The sequence below is a fragment of the Equus asinus genome, chromosome 2 (genome assembly GCF_041296235.1).
Source record: "Equus asinus isolate D_3611 breed Donkey chromosome 2, EquAss-T2T_v2, whole genome shotgun sequence".
NCBI classification, from domain to species: Eukaryota; Metazoa; Chordata; class Mammalia; order Perissodactyla; family Equidae; genus Equus; species Equus asinus.
Window position 1 is genome coordinate 162,874,869 of NC_091791.1, and position 25,997 is coordinate 162,900,865.

Sequence of the window (25,997 nt, forward strand, 5' to 3'; positions counted from 1 at the left end):
TTTGAATATATACTGATTTGAATGAAAATGAAAATATTTAGATCAGTGCCTAAATTTTTAAACAAAATCCTCCTCATTCAGAAGGATAATTAGTAATATCAACCAAAAGTCTTAAGAATATTACTCTTAAGAATACTACTTAAGAATATTGTGCTTTGCCAGTAACTGCATATCTAAGATTTTATTCTAAGAAAATCATCAGAAAAGTGCACAATGATGTATTATAGCATGCTTCCTATTAGCAAAATTTGATGATTCACTATACATACACCACAGAAAAGCTGGTTTAAAAAGTTATGATCCAAACTTCCAGTTATAAAATAGATAAGTCCTGGGGATTTAATGTACAGCATGATGACAATAGTTAATAATACTGTATTGTGTCTTTCAAAGTTACTAATACAATAGATTTTAAAAGTTCCCATCATAAAAAAAAATTAGTGATCATTTCACAACATCAAAACATTATATTGTATGCTGAAACTAATATAATGTTACATGTCAATTATATCTTAACTAAAATAGGATGAAAATTTGTAATACACGAAGGCGAGAAATACAAAAAGGTGTGCCAACATATCTTTCCCCCAGGGTAAGAGGGTCTGATCTTTTAGCTGAGGTTCACTGGCAAATTTGTGCAGGGATGAGTGTAAAGATTTGTCAGAAACGTTAACTGCAGCCCTGAACATTACCTTTCCCATCTTTTACTAACAATCTATTGCTGCAGATGATCATTTGGATCTTCATGGATGGCAAGAAAGTTTCATAATTAGCTGCCCAATCTACATGTGAATAATAATGCCTTCACTCAACACCTGATGCTCTTCATTTGGTAATTCAGAAAGAAAAATGAAATACTCTTTGAATAGTTATTTATGCTATATCTGGACAATATATTTATCAATCTAGTTACTAGTTATGTATAGCTTATCACATGAAAGTTAAGTATATTTCTCCATTATAGCTTTCTATCTCCAGTTTTGTAATAAATTTTCTTTTGCAATTTCTACATTTTGTATTTTCTTTTTATTTAGTTATAAAGCTGGTTCACAATATAGAAACATTTTTCATTTTATTCACTTATTCATAAACCAGAGTGACTTCTTTTTAGCTCCAAAATATTGAATTCACTTATAATTTTAATATCCCCATAGTTTTCTTTGTCATGTAAAAATAATGACTGTTATTTAGGAAAAAAATGATGTAAAACTAATTACCATATACATTGACGGGCAGAAGAATTACATCTTCTGGTCTCAAAACATTTGACTAATTAATAATTTTAAACTTTTCTGAGTTGTCACACTATGATTTATCCTGAATTTCACCTCCCAATCCTAACTAAATCGAAAACCCTTAGTACTAACTAAATCTTAGTGTGGATAAGAAAATCCTGATGCTAGAAGCCTCACATTCTCAAAGCTACTCAGGCAATTATCTTCACTTTTCTCATTCTACCAGGTAAATAGACAATGAAAAACTCAAAGGGCATGAATAACAATACATATATAGATTAGGAGAGATATATCTTTGAGAATCGCTACCAAAGAGAAGAGTAGGAAACAATTTATTTTAATGGAAAATGTGCCCGTAATGTGACTTCAGCCCTCAATAAAGTCTTCAATCATAAACAAGCAGAACACTACATTTCAAGGCTGACGTCACTCCTCCTCAACATTTTCAGGATCCCAGAGCAGGAGTCCCTGTGAAAAACTGACCAGATCAGAACAGAGACCTTGAAGAAAGATGTCATAGTAGTTACTCAAATCACTAATGAAACTGAAAAAAATTGTGAAAAGTGTAGAGATTAATTTCCAAGAGTAGTCAAGAAGAATCTGAATTTCTTGGATTTTGCAAGAAATAACTTTTCCTGAAACTTAAAACCTTATCAAACAGTCTCCTCATTGCCACTTTCATCTCCTTATTTCTAAATGTATAGATAATAGGATTCATAAAAGGAGTGATAAGGGCATCAAAGATGGCTAAAAATTTATCTATTGGTAAGGTAGGGAATGGCCACACATAGACAATAATACAAGGGCCAAAGAAAAAGACGACCACAGTGATGTGAGCTGAGAGAGTGGAGAGGGCCTTTGATGAACCGCCTGAAGAATGTTTGTGAACTGTGACCAGGATGAAGATGTAAGACACAACCAGGATGAAGAAAGTGCCCATGGAGATGAAACCACTGTTGGCAGTGACCAGAAACTCCAGTCTGTAAGTGTCCGTACATGCAAGTTTGATGAACTGAGGAAAATCACAATAGAAGCTATCCATTTTGTTGGGACCACAAAAGGATAAGTTTACAACAAATGCCAGCTGGGCCACAGAATGGATGAGTCCGATGGTCCAAGCAACAGCCAAAAGTGAAAGGCACATTCTTAGGCTCATGATGGTCAGGTAGTGGAGGGGCTTACAGATAGCAATGTATCGGTCATAGGCCATGACTATGAGAAGCACCATCTCTGTACCACCAACAGTGTGAATAAAGAACATCTGAGTAATACACCCTTTCAAGGATATGACTTTACGTTTTCTGAAAAGGTCATAAATCATCTTCGGGGTTGCAATGCTGGAAACACCCGTGTCAATGAAGGAGAGATTTGCCAGCAAAAAGTACATGGGGGAATGTAGGTGATGGTCTGCTGTGATTGTGAGCACAATGAGAAGGTTTCCTAGCATACTCGCTACATAAAATACTGTGGAAAACAGACAAAGAAGAATCTGAATCTCCCAGGAACTGGAGAGTCCCAGCAATAAAAATTCAGACACCGTTGAGTGATTTCCTCCATCCATCAACTTCGTGTGCAAGGCTGACCCTAAAGTTACCTGAAGAGTGTAAGAGGGAGAAAAACATAATTTTTAAGTTGAAAGGGAAGTCCTGGCTATAGAGTGACACAAATGTAAAAAATCAAAGATTGTGTTGCCATTTTACACAGCCCCTTAGAATTTACATAGTACAAGTATCACAGAAAGCCAGCACAGAGAAATTTTTCCATGCCTAGATCTTTAGTATTAGTTAATCGCGTCTCAAATTTAATTTGGGGTTTAGTGTATGATCAAGAAGGGAAAATGTAGGCAATAAATACATACAATCTTGTGTATTACTTCTTTTCTTTCTATGTCATAGATTCCCAGGAGGGGGATTATTGGGTCAAAATACATATATTTCTAATTTTAGTAGTTTTGTTTGTTTGCTTTCCAAATAGGTTGTAACAATGCATATTTCCACAAGAATAAAAATTAGCCCTTTTTAAAATTATTGCCAGTATAGTGGATTTAAAGTGATAGCTCATTCTTAGTCTAATTTTAATTTCCCTCACAACCAATAAATTTGAACAGGTGTTTTCTTGCAATTTGGATATGCTCTTCTGTGAATTTCTTGTTCATGTCGTTTCCCATTTCCTTCTATGCTTTTTCTTGCCAATTTGTAAGAACATTTTTTGTATTATAGATATTAAGCTTTTGTCATTTGCTATACATACATTCTAAATCAATTTTCTATTAATTTTGTTTGCGATATTTTGCTATATACAATATATAATTGTTGTATGATTAAATACAGCTATTACTTATTTTATAGCTATTGAGTTTAGTCTTAGTTAAGATCACTGTAGCTCCTGGATTGTACATGAACACCCTTAGAATATCTATTTGTTTTACCTATTATGCCTCTTGAATGTATCCTCCCTATTTTGTTTCCCTTCATGATTTCGGTCTTTATCTGATGGGCTTTAAGATCTCCATTGCACCTAATCTTCCAGCCCTAAATTTGGATTTCAAAAGAAATCATTATTTGTTTAAATTCATATAAATTGTTCAACTCTAAAGTGTCTTGTTTATATTGATCAGGAACCTTTCGCATGCTATTATTATTTTGTATTGAAATTAGCATCGACTACTTTGCACAGTCCTGTACTTAACATCAGCCTTATATTAGTATATTTAATGTGTGTTTCATGCATAAAATTGAAATACTTGAAATGAATCTTCAGAAATCATCTATACCAACCACCCAATTCCAAGATTCATCCAATATATCCAGTGTAGTCTAACATTGTTTTCATTGTCTAATCTCTCCAGGGATGTAAATGACACCTTATCCCATTGTTAGACTCCATATTAAGTATTGTTGGAATAATAACTTAAAAATAGAAAAGTGTCTAAAAATCTGTGAAATAAGTAGATAACATGGCATTGGGGTTTGGAGTAAATTATGACTCTCAATAGTGATATTCTTATTTATTTGTGATTTTGTGTAAATCAAAGAAAAGTTGACACTTAAGAGTTTGATTTTTTTAAGGCTACAAACTTAGAATTAATGTCATCCCAAATACTTTCTGTCACAATGAAGGCTGATCTTGAAGACAAGTGAAAATTTCTCTACAAGATAGCAAAGAAATAGAATTTAAAATAAAAATCCAATTCTGCTAATCTTTCTGAATATCCAAATTTAGGTATTATGTAGCTTATTTATATTGATTTATTCATTTTCCTTCTTATGTTTAATGTTCTGGAGAGACAGATGTTAAATATTGGTTAAAAATGAGGAATCACAAGCTAGACTAATGGGTTTAAACTTGTCTCAACCACTTGCTCTACCACTTACATTGACCTTAGATAAATTACTTAATCTTATTGGATCTAAGTTTACTCATCTATTTAATTGGAGTAATAAGAGTCCTGGCCTCAAAAATTGCCATGATTAGAGTTTCAAACAATATTTGACACATAGCAAAAATTCAATAACTATTAGCTATAGTGATATTATTATAAACATCCTAAGTGGCACTAAATTCTCCTGGTAATCCTAAATCTCAAACTTCTCCTTTTGTCATTCCCTGGTTTTTCATCTTTCATCATTATATAAATACTGACAATACTTAAGATCTTGCCTTGTTCTCTTCTCCTAATGGACTTTCTTGGTATCTGAATTATAACGTCTTCAAATACTTGACCAGTGTGTGAAAGACAATATATATGAAGTCTAGCATTTTCATTAACATTTAAATGCTAGTTGATGCTGAGGAGGTATATCATTAATTTCCTAATTCTACCCTAAACAATATAGTTGTATTTCCCATAGCCTACTAAGTACAATCACATAGATGCTTATATACTGATCTTGTGCATTTTAAATTTAATGTGACTACCACAAAACTCACAATCATCTGATCCCCAATGTAGCTTTTCCTCCAGATTTGTTATGTATAGTATTACAAGTATCTTATGCATCCTGCTCTTTTCAATTCTTCCATTTGCTTTCACTAACCATTATTGAAATCCTATGATAGAGAACAACTTATCTCTCCTCATCCAACCGAACATGACCATCAGATTACTCTTCTTGACTAGCACATTTATTATATAGCTATAATTGCTTCTGAAAGTACACATTCCTAATTTAGAATGTGCTGCTTTAATTTGAGTCTATACTACCTTTCCAGTATGTTCTCCCTCTACCTCCTTCTTTCAAGAAATATTTATCCCCCTTAATACTATCTGCTCTACTGCCCATCCGTGACCTCCTCCTCAACTCCTTGCAGTCTGACAGCAGTCCCCTCCACCTTCTTGAAACTGGTCTCATGAAGATCACCAAGTACCTCAGAGTAGCTAAATCTTTATCCATATGATCTGTCTGCATCATTTCATACTGTTCACCATTGCCTGCATTCTGAGAAGTATTGTAGATAGTTGGGTGTGCAAAGACTTTGTCATCTTTCTCTACTGGTAATGTCTACTCTACAGGCTGGACCTGATGAAGATTACTCTTCAAATAAGTATTCTAATTAGAGTAATTAACATATGGAGGGACTAAAATTCTTGTAGCTTAGAGGCCAAAGGGCAGATCCAGCCTAAATACAGAATGCATAGCTTAAATTTAAATACATGCAAATGTGTAAATTCTAAAACCTGCTTTGGGCATCTCAGTGCAGGTTTCACAAATGGTTGTCTTCACTCCTTTCCAAATCCTCAAATACAATTTACTTAGGAAGATTATTTAGGACCACTTGCTTCTGCTGAATCCTCAGTAGAGATAGAAAGTATTATTACCCACCATATAGTGATCTTTTATAGCCAGACCAGGTGGTCTAATGGTTAAGATTCACTGCCTATGCCTGGGTTCATTTTCTGTCCAGAGAACCACACTGCCCATTTGTCAGTTGTCATACTGTGGTGGCAGCATGTTGCTGAGATGCTGAAAGCTATAAAACTGCAGTTTCAAATCCGGGGGGGGGGGGTGGGGGGGCACCTATGGTGGACAGGTCTCAGCGAAGCTTCCAGACTAAGGCATCCTAGGAAGAAGAACCTGGTCACCCAGTTCTGAAAAAGTTGGCTATGAATAGCAGTGAGGCATTGTCTGATATAGCACCAGAAGATGAGAGGATGGCACGAAAAGAAGGGGCAGGATTCTGCTCTGCTTTACACAGGGTCACTAGGACTTGCAAGTGACTCCATGGCACTAACAACAAATTGATCTTTTATATACATGAAAAATGCCAAAGGAGCCATCAACTAAACCTAGGGGTCAATGACTCAGCCATATAATTTATTTTTAAAACACTATTACATCTCTCCTTAATCTTACGATATCCAGAATAAATTTCAAATTTTTATTATTAATAACATCTTCTTTCTCAACTCTTTTTAACATGTAAGTAGTTCTCTAATCGTCTTCACTATCTACACGTCATTTCTATTTCCTTAATGTGGTAATGAATCTTGGTTATAAAACTTTAATAAGAATCTGTCTAATTATAAATACAATACAATTATTTCCTAAATCTTGCAAGTCATACTTCTGTTAATTCAGATCTCAGATTCAGAAAACATTAATACTATGTTAATAATACATATATTATAAATTATAGCAATTTTATATATTATAGCTATACTATATCATCTGGAATCTCTGGAAATGAAGATACTGTATGTCAGAATATTTTTAGTCTTCATGTGATAAATTCATCTAAATTGAGATGCTACTATTCTCTCACATAATTTTAATTTAAGACAATTTCTTCAAGTTCTGTCCTACCATAAATGCTGTCATCTTTTTAATCTTGTTTTAGTAATCATTTCCTACAGGATACAAATTCCAACATTTATAACATTAATTTTCTTTTTTCTTGAAAGTTTATAGCATCTAAAAACCCTTCATATCTTTTGTTGCACAATAAGGGAAGAGTATAGGAAAGAGGAATATGATCCAGATTAGAAAAAAAGGACTCAATGAGATTAAGTGAATTGTCTAATTTTACACAGTTATGTGTCAAATTCAAACACAATTCTTGAAATTGTTGTAAAGATGCAAGTGAATTAGAAAACTACCTGAAGAGATCATCAAAATTGTAACAGTTTCTGTGTTTCTATGAAGGGGCTATGGGTGATTTTTTTTCTCTTTATACTTTTATAAATTTTTGGCTTTGCATATATCTTTCTTTTTAAAGAAAAAGTTTTAATTTAAAAGACAAGTTGTCTCCAGAGTTCTGTCTTCATACCATACTACTCTGTAAGTCACTGACAACCTAAGGTCAAAAATAACTTCAAAGGCATGAGAAAGTAGCTTTTACTACCAAGGTACATGACAGAATTTCATGGAAGACATAGTGAGGTTTTGGTATCTACCACCTCATCTCCAACTCCTCTACCACCTCTTGTCAACTGCTTTCTACTCCTGCTCAGTTATCTACTACCCACATACCGTCCACTGACTGTCCAAGACCTCCCATACGTCATTCTTGCCAACTTCTAGTCTCCTCTAAATCCCTATTCTCCAGAATTATCCTTTACAGATTCTTTTCAATTAAATATTTACACATTGAGCCACTTCTACATGAGGTATTAGGAGGAAATCAATGCAGTTACCTGGCTTTGTATAGATTGAACTCTCATAATATTTTTATTTTAGTTATATATGTCCTAACTGTGCCATGCTTTCTGACTATTCCAAGCTGCTACAACTCTCCCACTCTCAACCTCCCTTCCTTGCACATCAGAAAAATATGTCAACAACTTGGCACTCAACTTCTGAAATGTTGCCTATACCTGATGTTAGCTCCCTATGGTGAAGTTTCCACACAGGAATTGTAGTTTACTGCATTCCTCTGTCTGCTTCATCTGTGTTGCATCAAAAACAACAAGGATGAATCTTCTCTCAGCCTTAGAAATGACTCACACTCACGGATGACAATGTCATTAATCTTATATGCAAAGAAAGGCAGTGGGATCCAGAACTTTCTTTTACCTGAGTTAAGCCAAAGAATCTATTCTCTTCAGACAGCAGATAAATTCCCTGCAAATTTTTGAGAAAATAGAAAGGTTTCACTATATAAGAGATTTAATTTCTAAAAGAAAACAATAAGAATTAGATTGATGGATGCTGAGAACCAAATGCCAGAAATTAGAAGTTTATAACACACAGAAACTGAAAACATCACTTAGGAATTTATCTACTCTGAAAAACTTAAAGGAATACTAAATAGAGGAATAGAAAGTAATAAAAGATAGAAAAGATGAAAATATGCTGCTTCCTCCCACTTGGAACACCATCTTCTATTCAAAAATCCCACCCTTCATTCACTGTTCTGCTAGTGTCATCTCCTTGGAAAATATCTTCCCCAAAACCCTTAGCAACATCCATGGCTTGCTCATCCTGATGCTCCTCTCTGTGCCTTGCCTAGGATAGATGTGTCACACGTATCTTGAATAACAATAAGAAGGTAGATTAAGTTAAGAGAAGAAACATTTACTGACCAGTACTTGGAGAAAGACCCAAGAATAGGTTGGGTTAATGATCAGTTTGCTAAACTGTAAAACAATTATTTTACATCATATTATCTGAAGTATGAGCATTTTTCTAGGTTCGGAGGAGGACAATTTCATGTTCTTACTGAGAGTGTAACTTCTTCCAAAACAAAGAGCTTAATATTGTTTTTCTTAAGTAAAAGAGATTCTAATTAGCAACCTTGAATGGTTGTGACCAAATGTTGGCCTTGGGAACAGCCAACCCTTTCTTGATTGGATTTTCCTGGGAATTATACCTCAGAGTCCATGCTGATTTTCACCTAGGGAATAAAAATGACAAAAGAACAGAAGAAAGAAAAATAGCTTCTAGGTACTGGATTTAATGGTGCCTTAGATGAAGGTACAGAACGATTTTTGCTTTAAAATGTGTCATTAAAGGTGACTGACTAAGAAATCCAACACTTTAGAATGCTTGAGAAGCAACTGGAAAGGGAAAGAGTATTACTCTACTCCAGTGCTAACTAGAGATTTCATGGCAAAAACACTCTCATCAATGACAACGGGGAGGTAACAGCAAGTGAGAAATCACAGGACACAAATCTTCGTCTTACTTTAGCAACTTTGAATTTCTAGATGCTTTTCATTCCCATGATACCCAAATCCCAGGCTTAGACTACAGAAATTTTTCATAAGAGTGCTGTCAAGTTATAAAATGCTAATTACAGCAGCATAAGATGAATTGAATCGTTATGTCAGAAAGTTTTACAATAAATATATCATTTCCAGAAAAATCTTTGACCACATTTAATAAAAGAGGTACTGATGCTTTTCTTTCATTGTCTTATAACCTTTTCCTGTGGTTCAATTATTGCCAGTAATCTTCAAGTATCATTGCCTCATGTTAACTCTTACAAAGATTTACAATCAGTCAGGTCCAATGCCACCACCACACCCTGTCGTAACTTGATCAGTAAAGGCAAGCAAACAGTAGTGCACAGTGTAGAACATGTGGCCAATGTTTAATGAATACTCATTTGAAAATGTTTGACTGATTTTTTCTGATGTAGCTTAGAATAATTTTCACAATTAATCAATATATCCAAATGGCTCATCCATCAGAGACAGAGCTTCTAACAATGAGCAGCTGTTATAAGAAATCGATGCAGTACAGCTATTGTCTGGTCTTTGCAGATTTGTAGAGAACATCAAAATGGACTTTAAAAATCCATCTATTGTCTATTTACAAGACACATACCAGAAAGCATAAAGATACAGAAAAAGTGGAAGTAAAATAACAGGAAAATGATGTACGAAGAAACAAAAACAAAAACACAACACAAACCAGAAGCATGGCTGTATTTATACGAGACAATATATGTTAAGTCAAAAGGCATTATTGGGAGCTACTGCACAATTAAAAGTGCATTTCACCAGGAACATTCTAGTTTTATATAATTAATATAATAATCTCAAAACATGCAACCAAAAATCAATTAAAAATAGTATTTTTCCAACAGAATAGAAAACTTCAATACATTCCCTATACCATCTATAAGTCAAGTAGACAAAAAAAATAGCAACATGATGGATTTGAACAATTATAAACAATATTAATGACTGAATGGACAAAGAAGACCTAAATGAAATATATGGAACTCTGTACTCAGTAGTTAAAAAATACACATATTTCCAAACACAAATGGAGCAATTATAAAAACTGACCAAGGAAGAGAATGTAAGTCAGTCTTAACATATTTCAAAGAATCAATATTAGGTAGAGCAAAATTTCGGACCACAGCATTATTAGTTTGTGAATTTATAAAAGTCTTAATTCTCATACATTTTCAAATTTTAAAACTTCTAAATAAATTGTGTTTTGATGAAAATTTTGTGGGAATTTTAAAATAATTAGAACTGAATTTGTGGCATACGAAATCCTACATGTACTTAAATGGAAATGCAAAACTGAGAAAAAAAGAAAGCCAAAATTCACATATCTAAATCTCCAACATAAAAAAGTAGAAAAATAATAGAATAAATTCAGAGGAAGTGGAATAGAAAAGAGGAGAAGTGAAAACTTCTGTAAATAAATATAAAATAGGGAAGACCAACAAAACCAGAAGTTGGTTCTTCGAAAAGACTAATAACTAGGCAAACCTTTTGTTAATTTGATCAGGCAAAGCAAAATTGTATACTTGTATGTCTTTTTTGAAGAAATGTTTGTTTAAGGTCTTTGTCCAATTTTTATTTGGGTTATTTGATTTTTGCTATGGAGTTGTTTTAGTTCCTTATATATTTTGGAAATTAACTCTTACCAGATAAGTGGTTTGCAAGTATTTTCTCACATTTCATTTCAAAGCCTTTCTGCTTTGTTAATTGTTTGCTTTGCTGTGCAGAAACTTTTTAGTCTGATGTAGTCGCACTTGCTTATTTTTACTTTTGCTACCTGTGTTTTTGGTGTAATATCCACAAAATCATTGCCAAGACCAATGTGAAGAAGACTTTGCCTTATGCTTTCTCCTGGGAGTTTCATAGTTTCAGGTCTTACATTTAAGTCTTTAACCATTTGAGTTGATTTTTGTGTATGGTGTAAATTAGAAACAAATTTCATTTTTTTGGCATGTGAGTATCCAGTTTTCCTAACACAATTTGTTAAAGAGACTATCCATTCTACATTGTGTATTCTTGGCATTCTTTTCAAACATCACTTGACCGTATATGCATGAAAATATTTCTGGGTTCTCTATTCTGTTCCATTGATCTATATGGCTGTCTTTATATCAGCACCATACTGTTTTAATTACTTTAGCTTTGTAATATAATTTGAAATAAGAAAGGGTGCTGCCTCCAACTTTGTTTTTCTCTCTCAAGATCATACAAGCGGTCAACAGGTATATGAAAAGATCCTCAGCATCATTAATTATCAGACAAATGCAAATAAAAACTACAATGAGACATCACCTCACATCTGTTATGATAGCTATTACCAATATATGTGTATAACAAGCAAAGTGATGAGGATGTGGAGAAATTGAAACTCTCCTACACTGTTGGAGGGAATATAAATTGGCATAGACATTATGGAAAATAGTATAGAGATTCCTCAACCAATTAAAAACAAAGTGGCCATGTTGGTATCTTGGAAGAGACAGCTACACTCCCATGTTCATTGCAGTATTATTCACAATGGTCAAGATATGGAAAAAACCCAATTGTCCATAATCAGATGAATGGATAAAGAAAATGTGGCATTGTTACATTCAGTGGATATTATTTAGCCTCAAAAAAAGAAGGAAATCCTGACATTTGTGGGAACAAGAATAAACCAGTAGCATATTAGCAACATGAAATAAGCCATTTGCAGGACAGATACTGTGTGATTCCACTTATACGAGGTATCTAAAATAGTCAAATTTATAGAAGTAGAGAACACAATAGTAGTTGCCAGGGGCTGGGAAATAGGGCATTGTTTTCTAACAGGCATAAAATTTTAATTATGCTAAATGAATCAGTTTTAGAATTCTGCTTTGCAGCGTAGTTCTTAAACGATTACTGTAAGGTATTGTACACTTCAAAATTTGTTAAGAGGGTATATCTCATTTTTAGTGTTCTTAACACACACACACAAAGTAAAAGCTGAGTGATACAAGGAAATTTGGGAGGTGTTGCATATGTCTATTACCTTGATTGTGGTGATGATACCATGGATGTTTGCATATGTTTAAACTCATAAAATTGTACACAAGAGAAAGACAGAGACAGAGAGAAATAGAAACCAGAAGGGAATATATCCACCTGATACAAATATATCTTTAAAAATAATAATAACAAAACTACTACTACAGAAAGTTTTATGCCAATGAATTTTGAAACTTGACAAAACTGAAAATTTCTTTAAATATATATAACTTATCAGAACTCATTTAAGAAAGTAATAGATGGTCTGAAAAGTCTTATATCCTTAGAGAAACTAAACAAATAATTAGTATATTTTGCCAAAGAGTAAACTAAGCTCAGGTAGTTTCACTAAGGAAACAATTGTACCAAACTTTGAAAAAACAGATAATTATTATCTTATACAAACTCTCATTGATAAAAAATGGAGAGATATTTCTCCAAGTATTCCATGAGACTAATACAACCTTCTACTAAAACTAGTCAAAGAAGGGGCTGGCCCCGTGGCCTAGTGGTTAAGTTCGCGTGCTCCGCTGCAGGCGGCCCAGTGTTTCGTTGGTTCGAATCCTGGGCGCGGACATGGCACTGCTCATCAAACCACGCTGAGGAACGTGCCACATGCCACAATGAGAAGGACCCACAACGAAGAATATACAACTATGTACTGGGGGGGCTTTGGGGAGAAAAAGGAAAAAAGTAAAATCTTTAAAAAAAAAATTCAAAAAAAAAAAAACTAGTCAAAGAAGCATGAGAAAGGAAAATTACAGGCAAATCTCAATCATGAGCACAGATAGAGAAAACAAAACAAAACAAAATTGAGAAAATTACCCAGGAGCAGAGAAAAAAGCATATACATCATGAAAAAGTTGAATTTATCTTAGGGATACAAGATTGACAAAATTAGAAAATATATTAGTGTCTGTAACCTTATTAACAGATTAAAGAGAAAAATTGATTATTCATAGATGCAGACAAAGCACATTGGATGAAATTAAAAGAAAAAAATAGCTAATAAGGCATACAAGGGAATTTCCTTAACCTGAAAAGGAGATATACCAAAAAACTACAGCAAACATCATTCTTAATGAAGGAAGGATTTATTAACAATGACAAAAATGCAAACTAGTACCACAATGAGATACTATTTTATATTCATTAGATTGGCAAAATTAATGAATCTTATAATGAAAAGTGTTTGCAAGAATGGAGTAATTGTTAGAAGTAGAAATTAATGCAACCACTCTGGAACATAATTTGACATTATTGTGTAAAGTTGAACATTCCCATTCTCTATGACACAGAAATGATAATCCTAGGAATATACCCCCCAAAATTCTGGAAATGTATATCAAGAGACATGTACAAGAATGCATTATGTTCTATTTTTAAAAAATTTGTAAAATGTTCATTACAATAGAATTAGTAAGTAAATTGTCATATATTCTCATAATGGAATATTAAACAAAAGTACAAGTGAAGAAAATTGTACTTTATAAACAGCTATACGCAGCAATATGTAAAGATTTTAGAAACATAATACTGAGGAAAAGATACAAACAGCAAAATTATTTACACAGAATGAAACTACGTATATAAACTTTACAAATGAGCAAAATCAGACAACATTGTTTATGGTTATAGACTTCTTTAATAACATTATTTTTCAGAAAAGCAAATGAAACATAAATAAAATATCCAAAAAAGTGATTTCTTCAGTGTGGGAGGCAGGGTAAAGGGACAGGAGATAGGAGAGTAGATGCAATGATAGGGGAGCTCACAGGTATTTGTCTTAATATGCTTTTCAACTCAAATATATGTATGCATTTTGTATACATGCAATATTTCATAACAAGTAGGAAATGTTTAAATTAGATCAGTGGAAAGCATTTTTTATCTTTCAGATATGCAAAGACACAAATTAATTATATATCCATTGTTTGCAAAGGTGGGAGCAACTAGCACTCTAACTCACTGTTGGTGATGGAATTTTAAGTCAATCATTTTCAAAAGCACTTTTGCAACATGTAATGAAGTGTTACAAATATATTTTGACACAGTAACTTCATTTCTATGAAGTTACCATGAGGAAGTAATCAAAGCCATGTATATATAAGGAAGTACGCCAAGAATGGTCATAGCAGAGCTGTTGACAATTAAAAATTGGAAATAACTAAATGTCAGCAATAAAGTGATATTTGAGTGAAATGAGTTTTGGTTGTTTTTTCTTCCTTCTGCTATCTTTATTTAACCTACAAATGTATTTTAGACTCCACCAGTTTGTTGTCCTGAATAAGTTTATTTTGACACGTGCTAAATCTACTAGATTGTCCTATTCCTGTTCATTCCCTATGATTCTGAAAGAAAGAGTTGTTTCTTTTTCCTTCTCAGCTTTTATTTCTCATTGCTCTTTGGGCAAAAACAAATAATTATTGGCTTCCTGCTATGAGCCAGGCATCCCTCTGGGTACAAAGATCAAAAAATCATGTTTTGTATGTTATAGACGTTTTCTGTCCTGTGGAGAGAAACAAAAAATAATTAATGAAACAATCTTTGAAATAGAGATAAAGTTATGAAGACATTAAACAAAGCATATGGAAGAGAACAACTGGAGTAGGAAGGCAAGAGGAAACTTCTTCAAATAGGAAGTCATTGTTGGAGTCAGTTTTCTGAAGACATTCAAGCTGAAACCTGAAGGCTGAGAAGGAGGCAGCCCTGCATATACCCAGGCAAAGTGTTCTGCAAATAGAAGGAAGGGCCAGTGTACAGGTTTCAGACCAAGAACTTAGTGTATTCAAGTAACAGAAAGTCCAAAATGGCTAAGAGCAAAACCTGGTCAATGAAGTGGGCAGGGCCAGATCTGGTCAAGCTTTGAGCACCTTGTTTAGACAATAAGATAGAATAGGTATCCATCCCTCATCGTGCTGTGGTGTCAACCTGCCCTTAGCCTCCAGAGCTTTCCACCAGCTTCTCTCCTTCCCAGGGCCGGCACTTACCTCAGAAGAGTGGTCAGCATGGATTCTCACTCAATTCCATAACATTCACAAATGCATAAATTCCCTCTACTCAGACCCTTTTGAGTCTGCCCACATTAGCATATATTTTACTTAAGTACAATGATTGTTTGTCTCAGAGACCGTCACCCTTCCTATAACTGAATTGTATACTTCTAACACAATTTTATGCAATTCGTGACCCAGGATTTAGCAAACAGTGAGCATTCGATATCTTTTTTGATTAACTGAATTTCTATTTATGTTACTTTTTTGTAAGCTAGTCAGCTTGGTGACCTCTTCTAACACATTAAAAAGCGTCGTAGGGCCAGCCCGGTGGTACAACAGTTAAGTGTGCACGTTCTGCTTCGGCGGCCCAGGGTTCACCGGTTCGGATCCCGGGTGGAGACATGGCACCGCTTGGCATACCTGGCCGTGGTAGGTGTCCCACATATAAAGTAGAGGAAGATGGGCATGGATGTTAGCTCAGGGCCGGTCTTCCTTAGCGGAAAGAGGATGACTGGCAGCAGTTAGCTCAGGGCTAGTCTTCCTCAAAAAAAAAAAAAAAAAACTTAGATAAGCAAAACAAGCATCATAGAACTATGACACAGCATATAAGAAGGTAATTTGAACATGAGAGAAAAACAATATAGGAAGTAATTTGAATTGTGGCATTTTGAAGTCTCTATATTTGAGGAATTTTATCATTTAAAATACTCTAGTCCAGTTGGTAAAAGAGCAAGTTCTTGATAAAACACTGATGAAAGGAGTTAGAAAGGAAAGAAATAATTTGTAGACAGCATGAAAGAAGGTCATCAAAACTGAGAAGTGGTTTAATACTTAATTTCAGTTTATTGAACATGCACTATAGACAAAGAATTATTTAAAGCAACTCACAGATACTAATCCAATTCCTCCTTATAACCTTATCAGGAAGGTACATTTAACCATAATGAACTGACATTTTTGTAAGTCAAAAACAGCCAAATATCAGAAATTTCAGATGGTTCAACTTACTTCTGTTTTAAAAAATGACTGACTTAGGCATAAAGAGGTTAAACAATTTGTGTGTTAGTGGAAAGCAAAGCTAGGATTTGAAGTGAGGCCATCTGGCTCAAGAATTTGTGCCTGTAACCAAGTTACTGAAAAAGAAAAGAATTTACCTAACTCTGAGGAACGGTGCTGATTTCAGTGAAACTAGGGAAAGGGTTAACACTAGCTAGGACAGGATTATTAAATAAGTCATTGTTTTTGCCCATCCCTGGCCCTATTTTCCAAAACCCCTGACAGTATAGGAACACAGCTTTAGAAAGAACTGAGTGATCTAAAGTCTTAATTCATAGTTACTACATGCACTAGTCGAACTGCTTAAAAAGCCATAATCCAATTTTGGGCTGACGTTGTGATTAAAAGAAAAATCAAAAATAATTAAAAATAGCTTTAACTCTTTCCTTTCATTTATTCAAGGGCAATATGTATCAAAGGGATAGAGATAGACAAAACCTCTTTAAAATCCCCTCTTTATTATCTGTTTTCTTTACACATTACTGCTGCTCCCACACATCTCACTTTAAAACCTCAAAAAAAAAAAAACCCTGTAACAAATAATTACAAATTTTGTCACATTTCCAAAGCACTTTTCTTCAGATTCTGCATCACAAATTCCAAAAATCAATCTGACAAGGGAGGATCCTCCTCAGAAGTCAGAGTAGGAAAAGAGATACAAGAGGCCAGTCTAGAATCCTCCTTATCAAGGAGGGGCAAGAAAATGTGGAAACAGTTGCATATTAATACTTTTCATTCCATCACATTGCAAAAGAAAGAAGAATAACACATCCTCCTCGACTATGAGTGGAAAAGGTATTAAGTAAATCCTGGACATTGGTTATTAAGCCAGTAAGTAAAGCATCCCCGGTGCTGTGTTTCATTGAATTCGTGTCTGCAGCATGGGCAGGCAGTCTTTGAGATGCTTGTCTTTCTTGATATCAAAATCATTTAAAATACCTTCCTGAAACTCGACATCTGACTGAATATTCTCTTCATTGCCATCTTCATCTCTTTGTTCCTCAAAGTATAGATGGTGGGGTTCAGAAATGGGGTGATAATTACATCAAAAATGGCAAGAAATTTATCCACTGGTACTGCGGGAAATGGCCATGAGTACACAAAAACACATGGACCAAAAAATAAGACCACCACAGTGATGTGAGCTGACAGTGTAGAGAGGGCCTTGGACAAGCCATTTGCAGAATGTTTCCAAACAATGACCAAGATGAAGATATAGGAGATGATCAGAATGCAGAAAGTTCCCAGGGAGATGAAACCACTATTGGCAGTGACCATGAGACCCAATCTGTAAGTGTCTGTGCAGGCAAGCCTAATAAGTCGAGGAAGATCACAGTAAAAGCTGTCTACTTCATTGGGGCCACAGAATGGTAGGTTTACAACAAACACAAGTTGGATCAAAGAGTGGATGATTCCAATGGTCCAGGCAGCCACCAAGAGTAAAATGCAAGTTCTGAAGTTCATTATGGTCAGGTAGTGGAGAGGTCTACATATAGCAACATAACGGTCAAGGGCCATCGCAATGAGCAGAACCATCTCAGTTCCTCCAATAACATGAATAAAGAAGATCTGAACAATGCAGCCTTGGAAAGAGATTACTTTTCTCTTCTTGAAAAGATCAGAAATCATCTTGGGAGCTGCAATGGAGGAAACCCACATGTCAATAAAGGAGAGGTTGGCCAGCAGGAAGTACAAGGGGGAGTTCAAGTGAGGGTCAGAGATCACTGTGAGCACAATGAGGAGGTTTCCCAAAATACCTGCGACATAGAACACAGAGAAAACTAGGAAGAGGGCTAGCTGCATCTCCAAGGAACTGGTGAGTCCCACCAACACAATCTCAGACACCACTGAATGATTTCCTCCCCCCATGGTCTCATTCACTTTGGGCTCCAAATTTGCCTAAAAGAACAGGAAGAATAATGAATTTGAATTATTGGACGTATCAGTCAGGGTTCCATTAGAGAAGTATAACCACTAGGAGATAGTATACTCAGGGATTTACATAATCACGAAAGCTGATACAGCGGTCTCCATAAGTCTGTTGTATTTGTATCTGATGCTGTAGCTTGAAGTCCACAGGAGAGGAGCAGTCAGCAAGGAAGATGGATGTAAGATGGGGGAGGACAAAAATAAACTGGAACCCACAAGCAAGAGTCAAAGACCACAAGGACAGACTAAAACCAGTGTGAGTGCTCATTATCTCCGACTTTGATGGAAGGAGCGCACTGCAGAAGCCAGGGCCCTTCACCACAGAGCTAAACACACACCTGGCCCACGAGTCAGAGAAGCTAAAGAAGGATCCAAGGAAGGTGCGGCACTTGCAGTCCCAGCCCCTGCTTCACACCAGTGATAAAACCCAGCAGAAAAATGATAACATGTGAGCTACAAATATGGCTGCTTCCTCATGTCTGCCCTCCAAACATTACCAAAGAATCTCTCTTGCAACCCATTCCGGTTGGAAACATAACAGAAATGAGAATTCTGGGGAACGTAGCTCAATCTAAAAAAGGTGACACAATATAAAGCCAACCCACTGGCTATTTAAAAGAATGTACAAATTTGAAAATTAAATATCACCTCTTTTCATTTGGTCAAACATGACCACAGTGGCACTTAAATAGATTTGACAAAGATTTGACACTAGTCCTAATCTCACCCTGTCTTCCACCAACTTCCGTTGTTATTATTCAGTCAGTTTAAAATTTTGCCATAGGTTATCCTTTGACATCAGGGAGCCACTTTAAGTGAGAAATGTAAAAAGAATTTCAACAGAGTTCTGGGAACAGAAGGAAAATTAATGTACTAAGTACTATGTTATCTGTCAGTAAACTGTTGTTTCTCCTATCCCACAGGGACTTCCAAATGCTACAGAGTTTGGAGACTGACCTTTCTTTCCCCCTGTTTCAGTTATTTTGAGATCTCTCTGGGACTAAAAACTGGTCTATCGACAATTTGGGTATCTCCATGATGATTTAGAACACATCAGAAATCTATTTAGTGAGACTCATTTTAGGCCGCCTCATACATATTCCAAATAGACTTCCAAATATGAAGCAAACATCAACAACTATATTGAAAGCAGTATCCACTCTGGGTAGAGTATTTTGGTTGGTTGAAGAAACAGGAAAACATAAAGCAAAGTTTCCAATCCAAAAGAATTTAAAATCAGAGGAAATAGACAAAAATTGACAGTAATACACAATGGAAAATATTGAGCCAATTTATGGTTCAGAAATTCATAGAAGCAAGCATCATCAAGAATTGCAGTGAATCATTGATTCTTAGGGAGCAGAAACTCCTACTGTAGAATTCTCTGCCTGTGGTCATCCACACTCTCCATGAACAATTTCACTGGTGGAGAACAATCTAGCTCCTGAAGCAACTCATTCTATTGGTGAAAGTCTGGGGTTATTCTGAAACTCATCCATCTCTTGAGAAGAAATCTGCTTTCTTTAACTTCTAACCGTGGGTCTCAGTCTTGTCCTTTGAAGTCATGCAGAATTAATCACATCCATCTTCAATATGCAACTTTTCAAATATTTAAAGATGGCTTTCATATCTATTCAAAGTAATTCTTTTATGAGCAAAATATTTCCGTTCCATTAAAAACTCGTCAAATAATATTAGACTCAATTCACTTATAATTCCTAGTTATCTTCCTCTGGAAGAGTTAGTTTTTAAATGTGGTAAAAACAAAAATGGAATATTGTAGAACTATTCCGCATTTTAATTATGGACTCTTTACTGTTTTAATGATAACCTTCATTAGCTTTGGAGTACAATCACAGAACTAATGGTCACAGAAGTAAGTAATATATTAATGCATGGTAGAAATCAGAAATATAGATGTCAGCATATACATGACTAAACATGCATATTTACGTCTGTTTGTTCCTAAAAGACATATTCAAGAATGTAGTGCACTGGAGTGATTCTTAGAGCACAAAAAAACACATTGATCCCCTAGGTTTGTGATTCTGAAGAACTTTTTAGGTCTTAACATAATTTCAGGCAATAGGATTTGAGACTTAAGCAAATGTTTGTTCAAGAGAATAAGAGAGAGACTTTCATTTCTGACGATATAGCAGAACTATCCAAACTAATCTTCCTCTGAAAACTTAAAATTCTGGGCAAAAGTTATAATTTTATTAAATATATCAATAAATGGCAAAAGAAATTTTAAAAACCCAGGCTAAAAACTCAGCAAAAGTGGGACCTCAGAGAAATAAGCAGAGCCCTGAAGCGGGCTTCACCCTTAAGGCCTTAGTCAAAATCAAGTGATTCTTAGCTTAGTTTTTCAAGGCCTAGGAGGAGGCAGGGATCAAGAAGAAAAGCCCAGAGTCCAATTAAAGTGGAAATCTAATTTGGGTATCTCCTCTGATAAATCTGGCATTCCAAAATGTTTCACTTCTTTGAAAGATGAACTAGGTATAAACTCCCACCTCATGCCCCAGAACTTGCAAAGAAAATTGTATGTATTCTGAATCTTGATCTTTATCCAAGGTCTCAAACAATTTGCACAAAGTTCCAAGTGGAAAAAGACAACTCGTAAACACATCACTACATACACACACAAAAAGCCCCTAGGAACCACGTAGAAAACAAACAGGAGAGAGAGACAGAGCAGAAACAAACCTACAAAGTCTAAAAATATTACAAGGATCAGATGCAGAATAAAATGACTATATATAGTATGTTTAATAAACATGAATAGAGAACAAGAATATATAAGAATTAAAGAAGTAGTTTTGAAAAGTAACCAAGTAAACATTCTAGAAATTGAAAACAAATTAATTAAAATTTAGACAGTTCTCTCAATAGAGAGAACTGACAGCATAAAAGATACAAAGATAGAATTTGTGAGTTGGAAGTTACATCTAAAGATGCAACAGAGAGAGAAGAATTTGAAAATATAAAACAGATTGAGAGGCATGGAGAAGAGAGGCAAAATCTTAATATAATTCTAACTGAAGTTCTGGAAGAAAAGAGACAGAGAAAATGGGGTAGAAACAATATTTGAAGAGACAATGACTGAGAACATTCCAAAATGACATTTCAGTCAACAATGGACCACATATATGGCAGTGGTCCCATAAGATTAGTACCATATAGCCTAAGTGTGAAATAGACTATCACATCAGGCTTGTCTTAGTACACTCTATGATGTTCGCACAATGACAAAATTGCCTAACCAAGCATTTCCCAGTATGTATCACCATCAAGTGTTATATGACTGTAAAATGTTTTCAAACAAAAACTTAATGTATTTTCTATCAAAGAACATAACCAAAGAAGATTCTAAAGAATGTACTTCAGGCGGAAAGATAGTAATATCAGATGGAAGTTCTGAAATGAAAGGAGGAATGATGAACAAATAAGTGGCCAAATCTAAATAAAGACTTTATAAAACAACCTCATACTGTACTGTGGGATTTAAAAAATGAGAGAGAGGTGCTGGCCTGGTGGCATAGTGGTTAAGTTTGGCATACTTCACTTCAGCGGCCCGGATTTGCAGTTTTGGATCCTGGGTGTGGAACTACACCACTCATCAAGTGATGCTGTGGCAGTGACCTACATACAAAATAGAGGAAGATTGGCGTAGACATTAGCTCAGAGCCAATCCTGCTCAAGCAAAAAAAGATTGGCAACCGATGTTAGCTCAGGGCTAATTTTCCCCACCAAAACAAAACAAAAAAATGAGAGAGAGAATAAAACACATGGCAGCAATAGGATGTCAATTGAGAGGATGGCAGATGGAGTTAAAATATGCAAGGTCCTCAAAGTCACTATGTTGCACAACTCCAGGAAGCACTGTTCACACTGACTTCTATGATAGATCTATATTAGACTTTAATAAGTTAAGTATGAATGTTATTTTCCTATTATCATAATTAATAAAACAAAAATAGAAAGTATAATTTCCAAGCTAGTAGAGGATAAGAAAAAGAGAATGAGAATGAATACTAAATCCAAAAAAAGACAAGATGTGAAAAGGAAACATGGAAATGATAGAACAAAATAAGATGATAAGAAGAAATACAAAGAGATGAGAAATTCCCATGAGTATAAGTGGACTAATTTCTCTAGTTTAACAAAACTAGAGGAGTCATCAGCTTGTTTTTTTTTTTTTAATTCAGCAGTATGCTATTTACACGAGACATATGTAAAACACAAGAAAACAGAAAGATGGAAACTTTGATAGTAAAAGTATGGAAAAGGCATACCAAGCAAATACTAACCAAAGAAAGATGATGTGGTTAATAATGTCATTTAAATCAACTTTCAGGCAAAAATCTTTATTAACTGTAATGATCACTTCAAAATAGAAACAACTGAATTCCGCAAAAAGACAGAAATATTAATTTGTAAGCACTTAATAGCATACCTAAAAACATATAAAGAAAAAACCTAGTAGGGCCACAGGAAGATACAGCCAAATCTTACATATTTGTGGAAATAGTAGGAGAGTGAACAATAGGACAAAGTGATGAAATTCATCAGTCAACATAGAGAAAGTTTGAAAACATGATTAACCTAATTGAATTATATACATCCCTGCCCCCAATATATGCAGAATGCACATTCTTTTCAAACAAGTAGAGACATTAAAAATTTTTATCATATACTACACTCTTGTATAAGCAAATTTTAACATACAGACCACATTCCAGCCCCCGAGCCAATTGAGGTAGAACCATTAACCGAAAGATAACTAGAAAATCTCCCTGTTTGAAATTTGACTATAATCAACAACGTTATGCCAATCTATTTCAAAAATTTGATAGTACGAGCACATATCTAGAAAAACATAACTTAGCCACACTCGTTGTGCTAGACATTCGAGATCCACTGTCCCCTTCTCTGCTCTGCTCTGGGGCTGACCTTTAAACACTGTGTAAACTGGGCGCTCTGGTCTCGCAGTTGGTTGGTTTTGGTCACTGGCAGGGACTGACAAGAAAAGGGAGGCCAGGAAAAGAGAAAGGGGTAAGGATCTTCAATTCCTGACTTACTCCCCTCCAGGCCTCAGGTTAGCCATGGCTGCATTTCTCTCCAAAAGGGCAGCCCTCTTTACCTCCATAATTTTCTTTACAGGTTCCAGGAACCACCTGGGTGCTTCACCACTTCTTACCGGCTTCCCTTAATCCTATCCTCACCTTTCTAAATAGTTTCTTCATTATTAATCATCCTAGTGCTTTACCTGAGTGTGCTGTTTTCTCTTCTGTCTATCCTTCTCACCCACCTGTTTTCTAGCAGATCTAAAATAGCAGCATGTTCAGAAAAAACACACCTGGCATATGGAGCTATTTGAAATTCCCCCAGAGTAGAAAGAGATAGCTAATTAGAAATAAGAGGGTAGGAATAAGTGGTACAAATAGAACAGAGAAGTCCAGTATGACTTCAGTCTGTGCTGGGAATGGTCTCACAGAATAAGATTGATTTTCCCAGAACAACATAAGAGGAAACAGCAAATGGGTCACCTAGGGGAAGAGATCCCTCATGAATAAATAAGCTTTATCAAGTTCTTTTCCTACCTCAAAGCTTGAGGTGAAGATGAAGCCCTAAGATTCATGAAATATTTTTTAATTGCTTTTTAATGAAGTAATTTCATCTTTTCATCTTTATTGCTTTTCCATATATATACATGCAAGAGAAACACAAACACATACAATTGGATATTTATTTTCTAGACATATGCATTTTGGCAGGTTGAAAAACGTAAAACAAGTATATTCTGGGGTATAGGAAATACGAAAACAATCCCAGAAAAAAAGCCACCAAAAATGTAAGGACCCCTTTTTCTTAGAACCACCTGTTGATCTATCTAAGGATTTTCATGAATATCCTTACCTCTAAATGCCCATTGTTCTGCCAAATAAATATTTATAAGATTTTCATGAGATAGAGTATATTTTCTGTTTCAGTTGTGGTGTATGCAATATACAGTTAGTGCTCTTCAGAAAATATTTTTCTTTAAATCTTTGTGAACCATTGATCAAGATGGTAGAGAAAAGGATGAGAAGATCTTGGAGTTCAAATCACTTCTGGAAACACTAATTTGGAGTCAGGTTTATATGCTTAATTTCTAAGTATATCCATTTTTTAAAAAATAAGTAATACTAACGTAAATTTACTCTCAGTCCATGATTCATTGCGGTTAATGGGGTCTGAATTAGTGAGATTTCATTGTGTTCTCAAAAGTGTTAATGAGGTTATTTTGGGTAAATCTTAAAAAAATCTAGAGAAGTGTCTGAAAGTAAGAGAGAGCACTTCTAACTGGCAAAATCAAAACTGACTTTCAGGGAAATGTGTGTTTGCAATGGGACTTGAAGGATGTGTGGCTTTCGAGCAAGTACCTACATTTGGGGCAGGTAACTTCTGTGTTTTTGGATAAAGAGAACAATGAGCAAAGGAGAAGATGGGGGAAGTGGCCAAGGGAACTATGAGAAGTTTCTGGCTGGATTAGAGGATGTTTTCACTAATCAATGCAGCCCTGGACAGCCTACATTTGGACATCTGTTGTTCTGCCTGCCCCACATCCAGTCACCCCTCCCTAAGAAAAGAAAATGAATACTAATCCCATTCATGAGGGCTCCACTCTCATGACCTAAGCACCTCTCAAAGACCTCTCACTTCCTAGTACTATCATATTGGGCATTAGGATCTCAACATACAGATTTGAGGGAGATGCAGATTTGAGGGAGATGCAAATATTCAGACCAGGGCGATCAGGGAAAGAGGTTTTCAAGTGATCTTTCTGAGTAGAATGTAAGATTGCCTGTCACACAGAGATGAAGCACTGGAGAAAATGAAAAGGAAGCAAGTAGGTGAGATTGCAGGGGTTTAGACTATCAGGATGAATTTAGGTGTGTGATTTCTCTAGACAGGGTTTTTGGCTACTTCCAACTCTCTGATTGATTTTCAGCTTCATATTTCCTACTACACACTATACATCATTCCTGGGCTCCCAGGGACACCACAGCTTCAAAATATCCCTAACTAAACCTGCTTCTGTTTCCCTTTTCTCTTTATTTCTGTAATCAATGGCAACACCAATCACTTCATCATCCGAGAGAGGAAAAAGAACACTAATTCATAGTCTAATATACCAAATTCTATTTTAGATGATAATTATGCAAAAGAAGAAAGAAGAGGAGGCATGAACTCTCCCTCAAAGAATTCACAGTCTACAGATGACAGTAGGTAAAGAAATATTTTAAATAGAGTGATAAGTGTAGTTTTAAAAAGTCCATACAGAATTAGTAAAATATGATGGGAAAGTATGAAAAGGCTTCATCAAAGAGATGCTATCCAGGTGACAGCTTGGCTTTGAGCAGTGACAGAGGAAGAAGCACAGGCAGGGATATGAAAATCCCAATTAGCATAGCACATTCAGAGGCTGACCAGCAGTTTGTGCATGGAAGGTTGTGCTTTGTGAAGAGAGCTGAGGATTCGTGGAAATAACTGTGGTTACTGTGGGTTAATGAAAGAAGATATGATCAAAAATCACAGATCAGCTTG

At 35.2% G+C, this 25,997-nt stretch overlaps 2 protein-coding genes across 2 annotated transcripts; both read right to left on the bottom strand.

Annotated features, from left to right (window-relative positions):
- Nucleotides 1–1,824: 1,824 nt before the first annotated feature.
- On the bottom strand, nt 1,825–2,796 carry LOC106833351 (olfactory receptor 4F3/4F16/4F29-like). Its single transcript, XM_014844544.3, has one exon. It carries the CDS (start codon nt 2,794–2,796, stop codon nt 1,825–1,827), a length of 972 nt encoding a protein of 323 aa, XP_014700030.1.
- Nucleotides 2,797–17,408: 14,612 nt separating this feature from the next.
- On the bottom strand, nt 17,409–18,347 carry LOC106833431 (olfactory receptor 4F3/4F16/4F29-like). The gene has a single exon (XM_014844622.2). The coding sequence runs from the start codon at nt 18,345–18,347 to the stop codon at nt 17,409–17,411; it is 939 nt and encodes a 312-aa protein (XP_014700108.1).
- Between the last annotated feature and the right edge of the window lie 7,650 nt (nt 18,348–25,997).

Excerpts from the sequence above, each read along its gene's own strand:
- LOC106833351 (XM_014844544.3), bottom strand. The coding sequence starts at position 2,796 with ATGGATGGAGGAAATCACTCAACGGTGTCTGAATTTTTATTGCTGGGA.
- LOC106833431 (XM_014844622.2), bottom strand. The coding sequence starts at position 18,347 with ATGGGGGGAGGAAATCATTCAGTGGTGTCTGAGATTGTGTTGGTGGGA.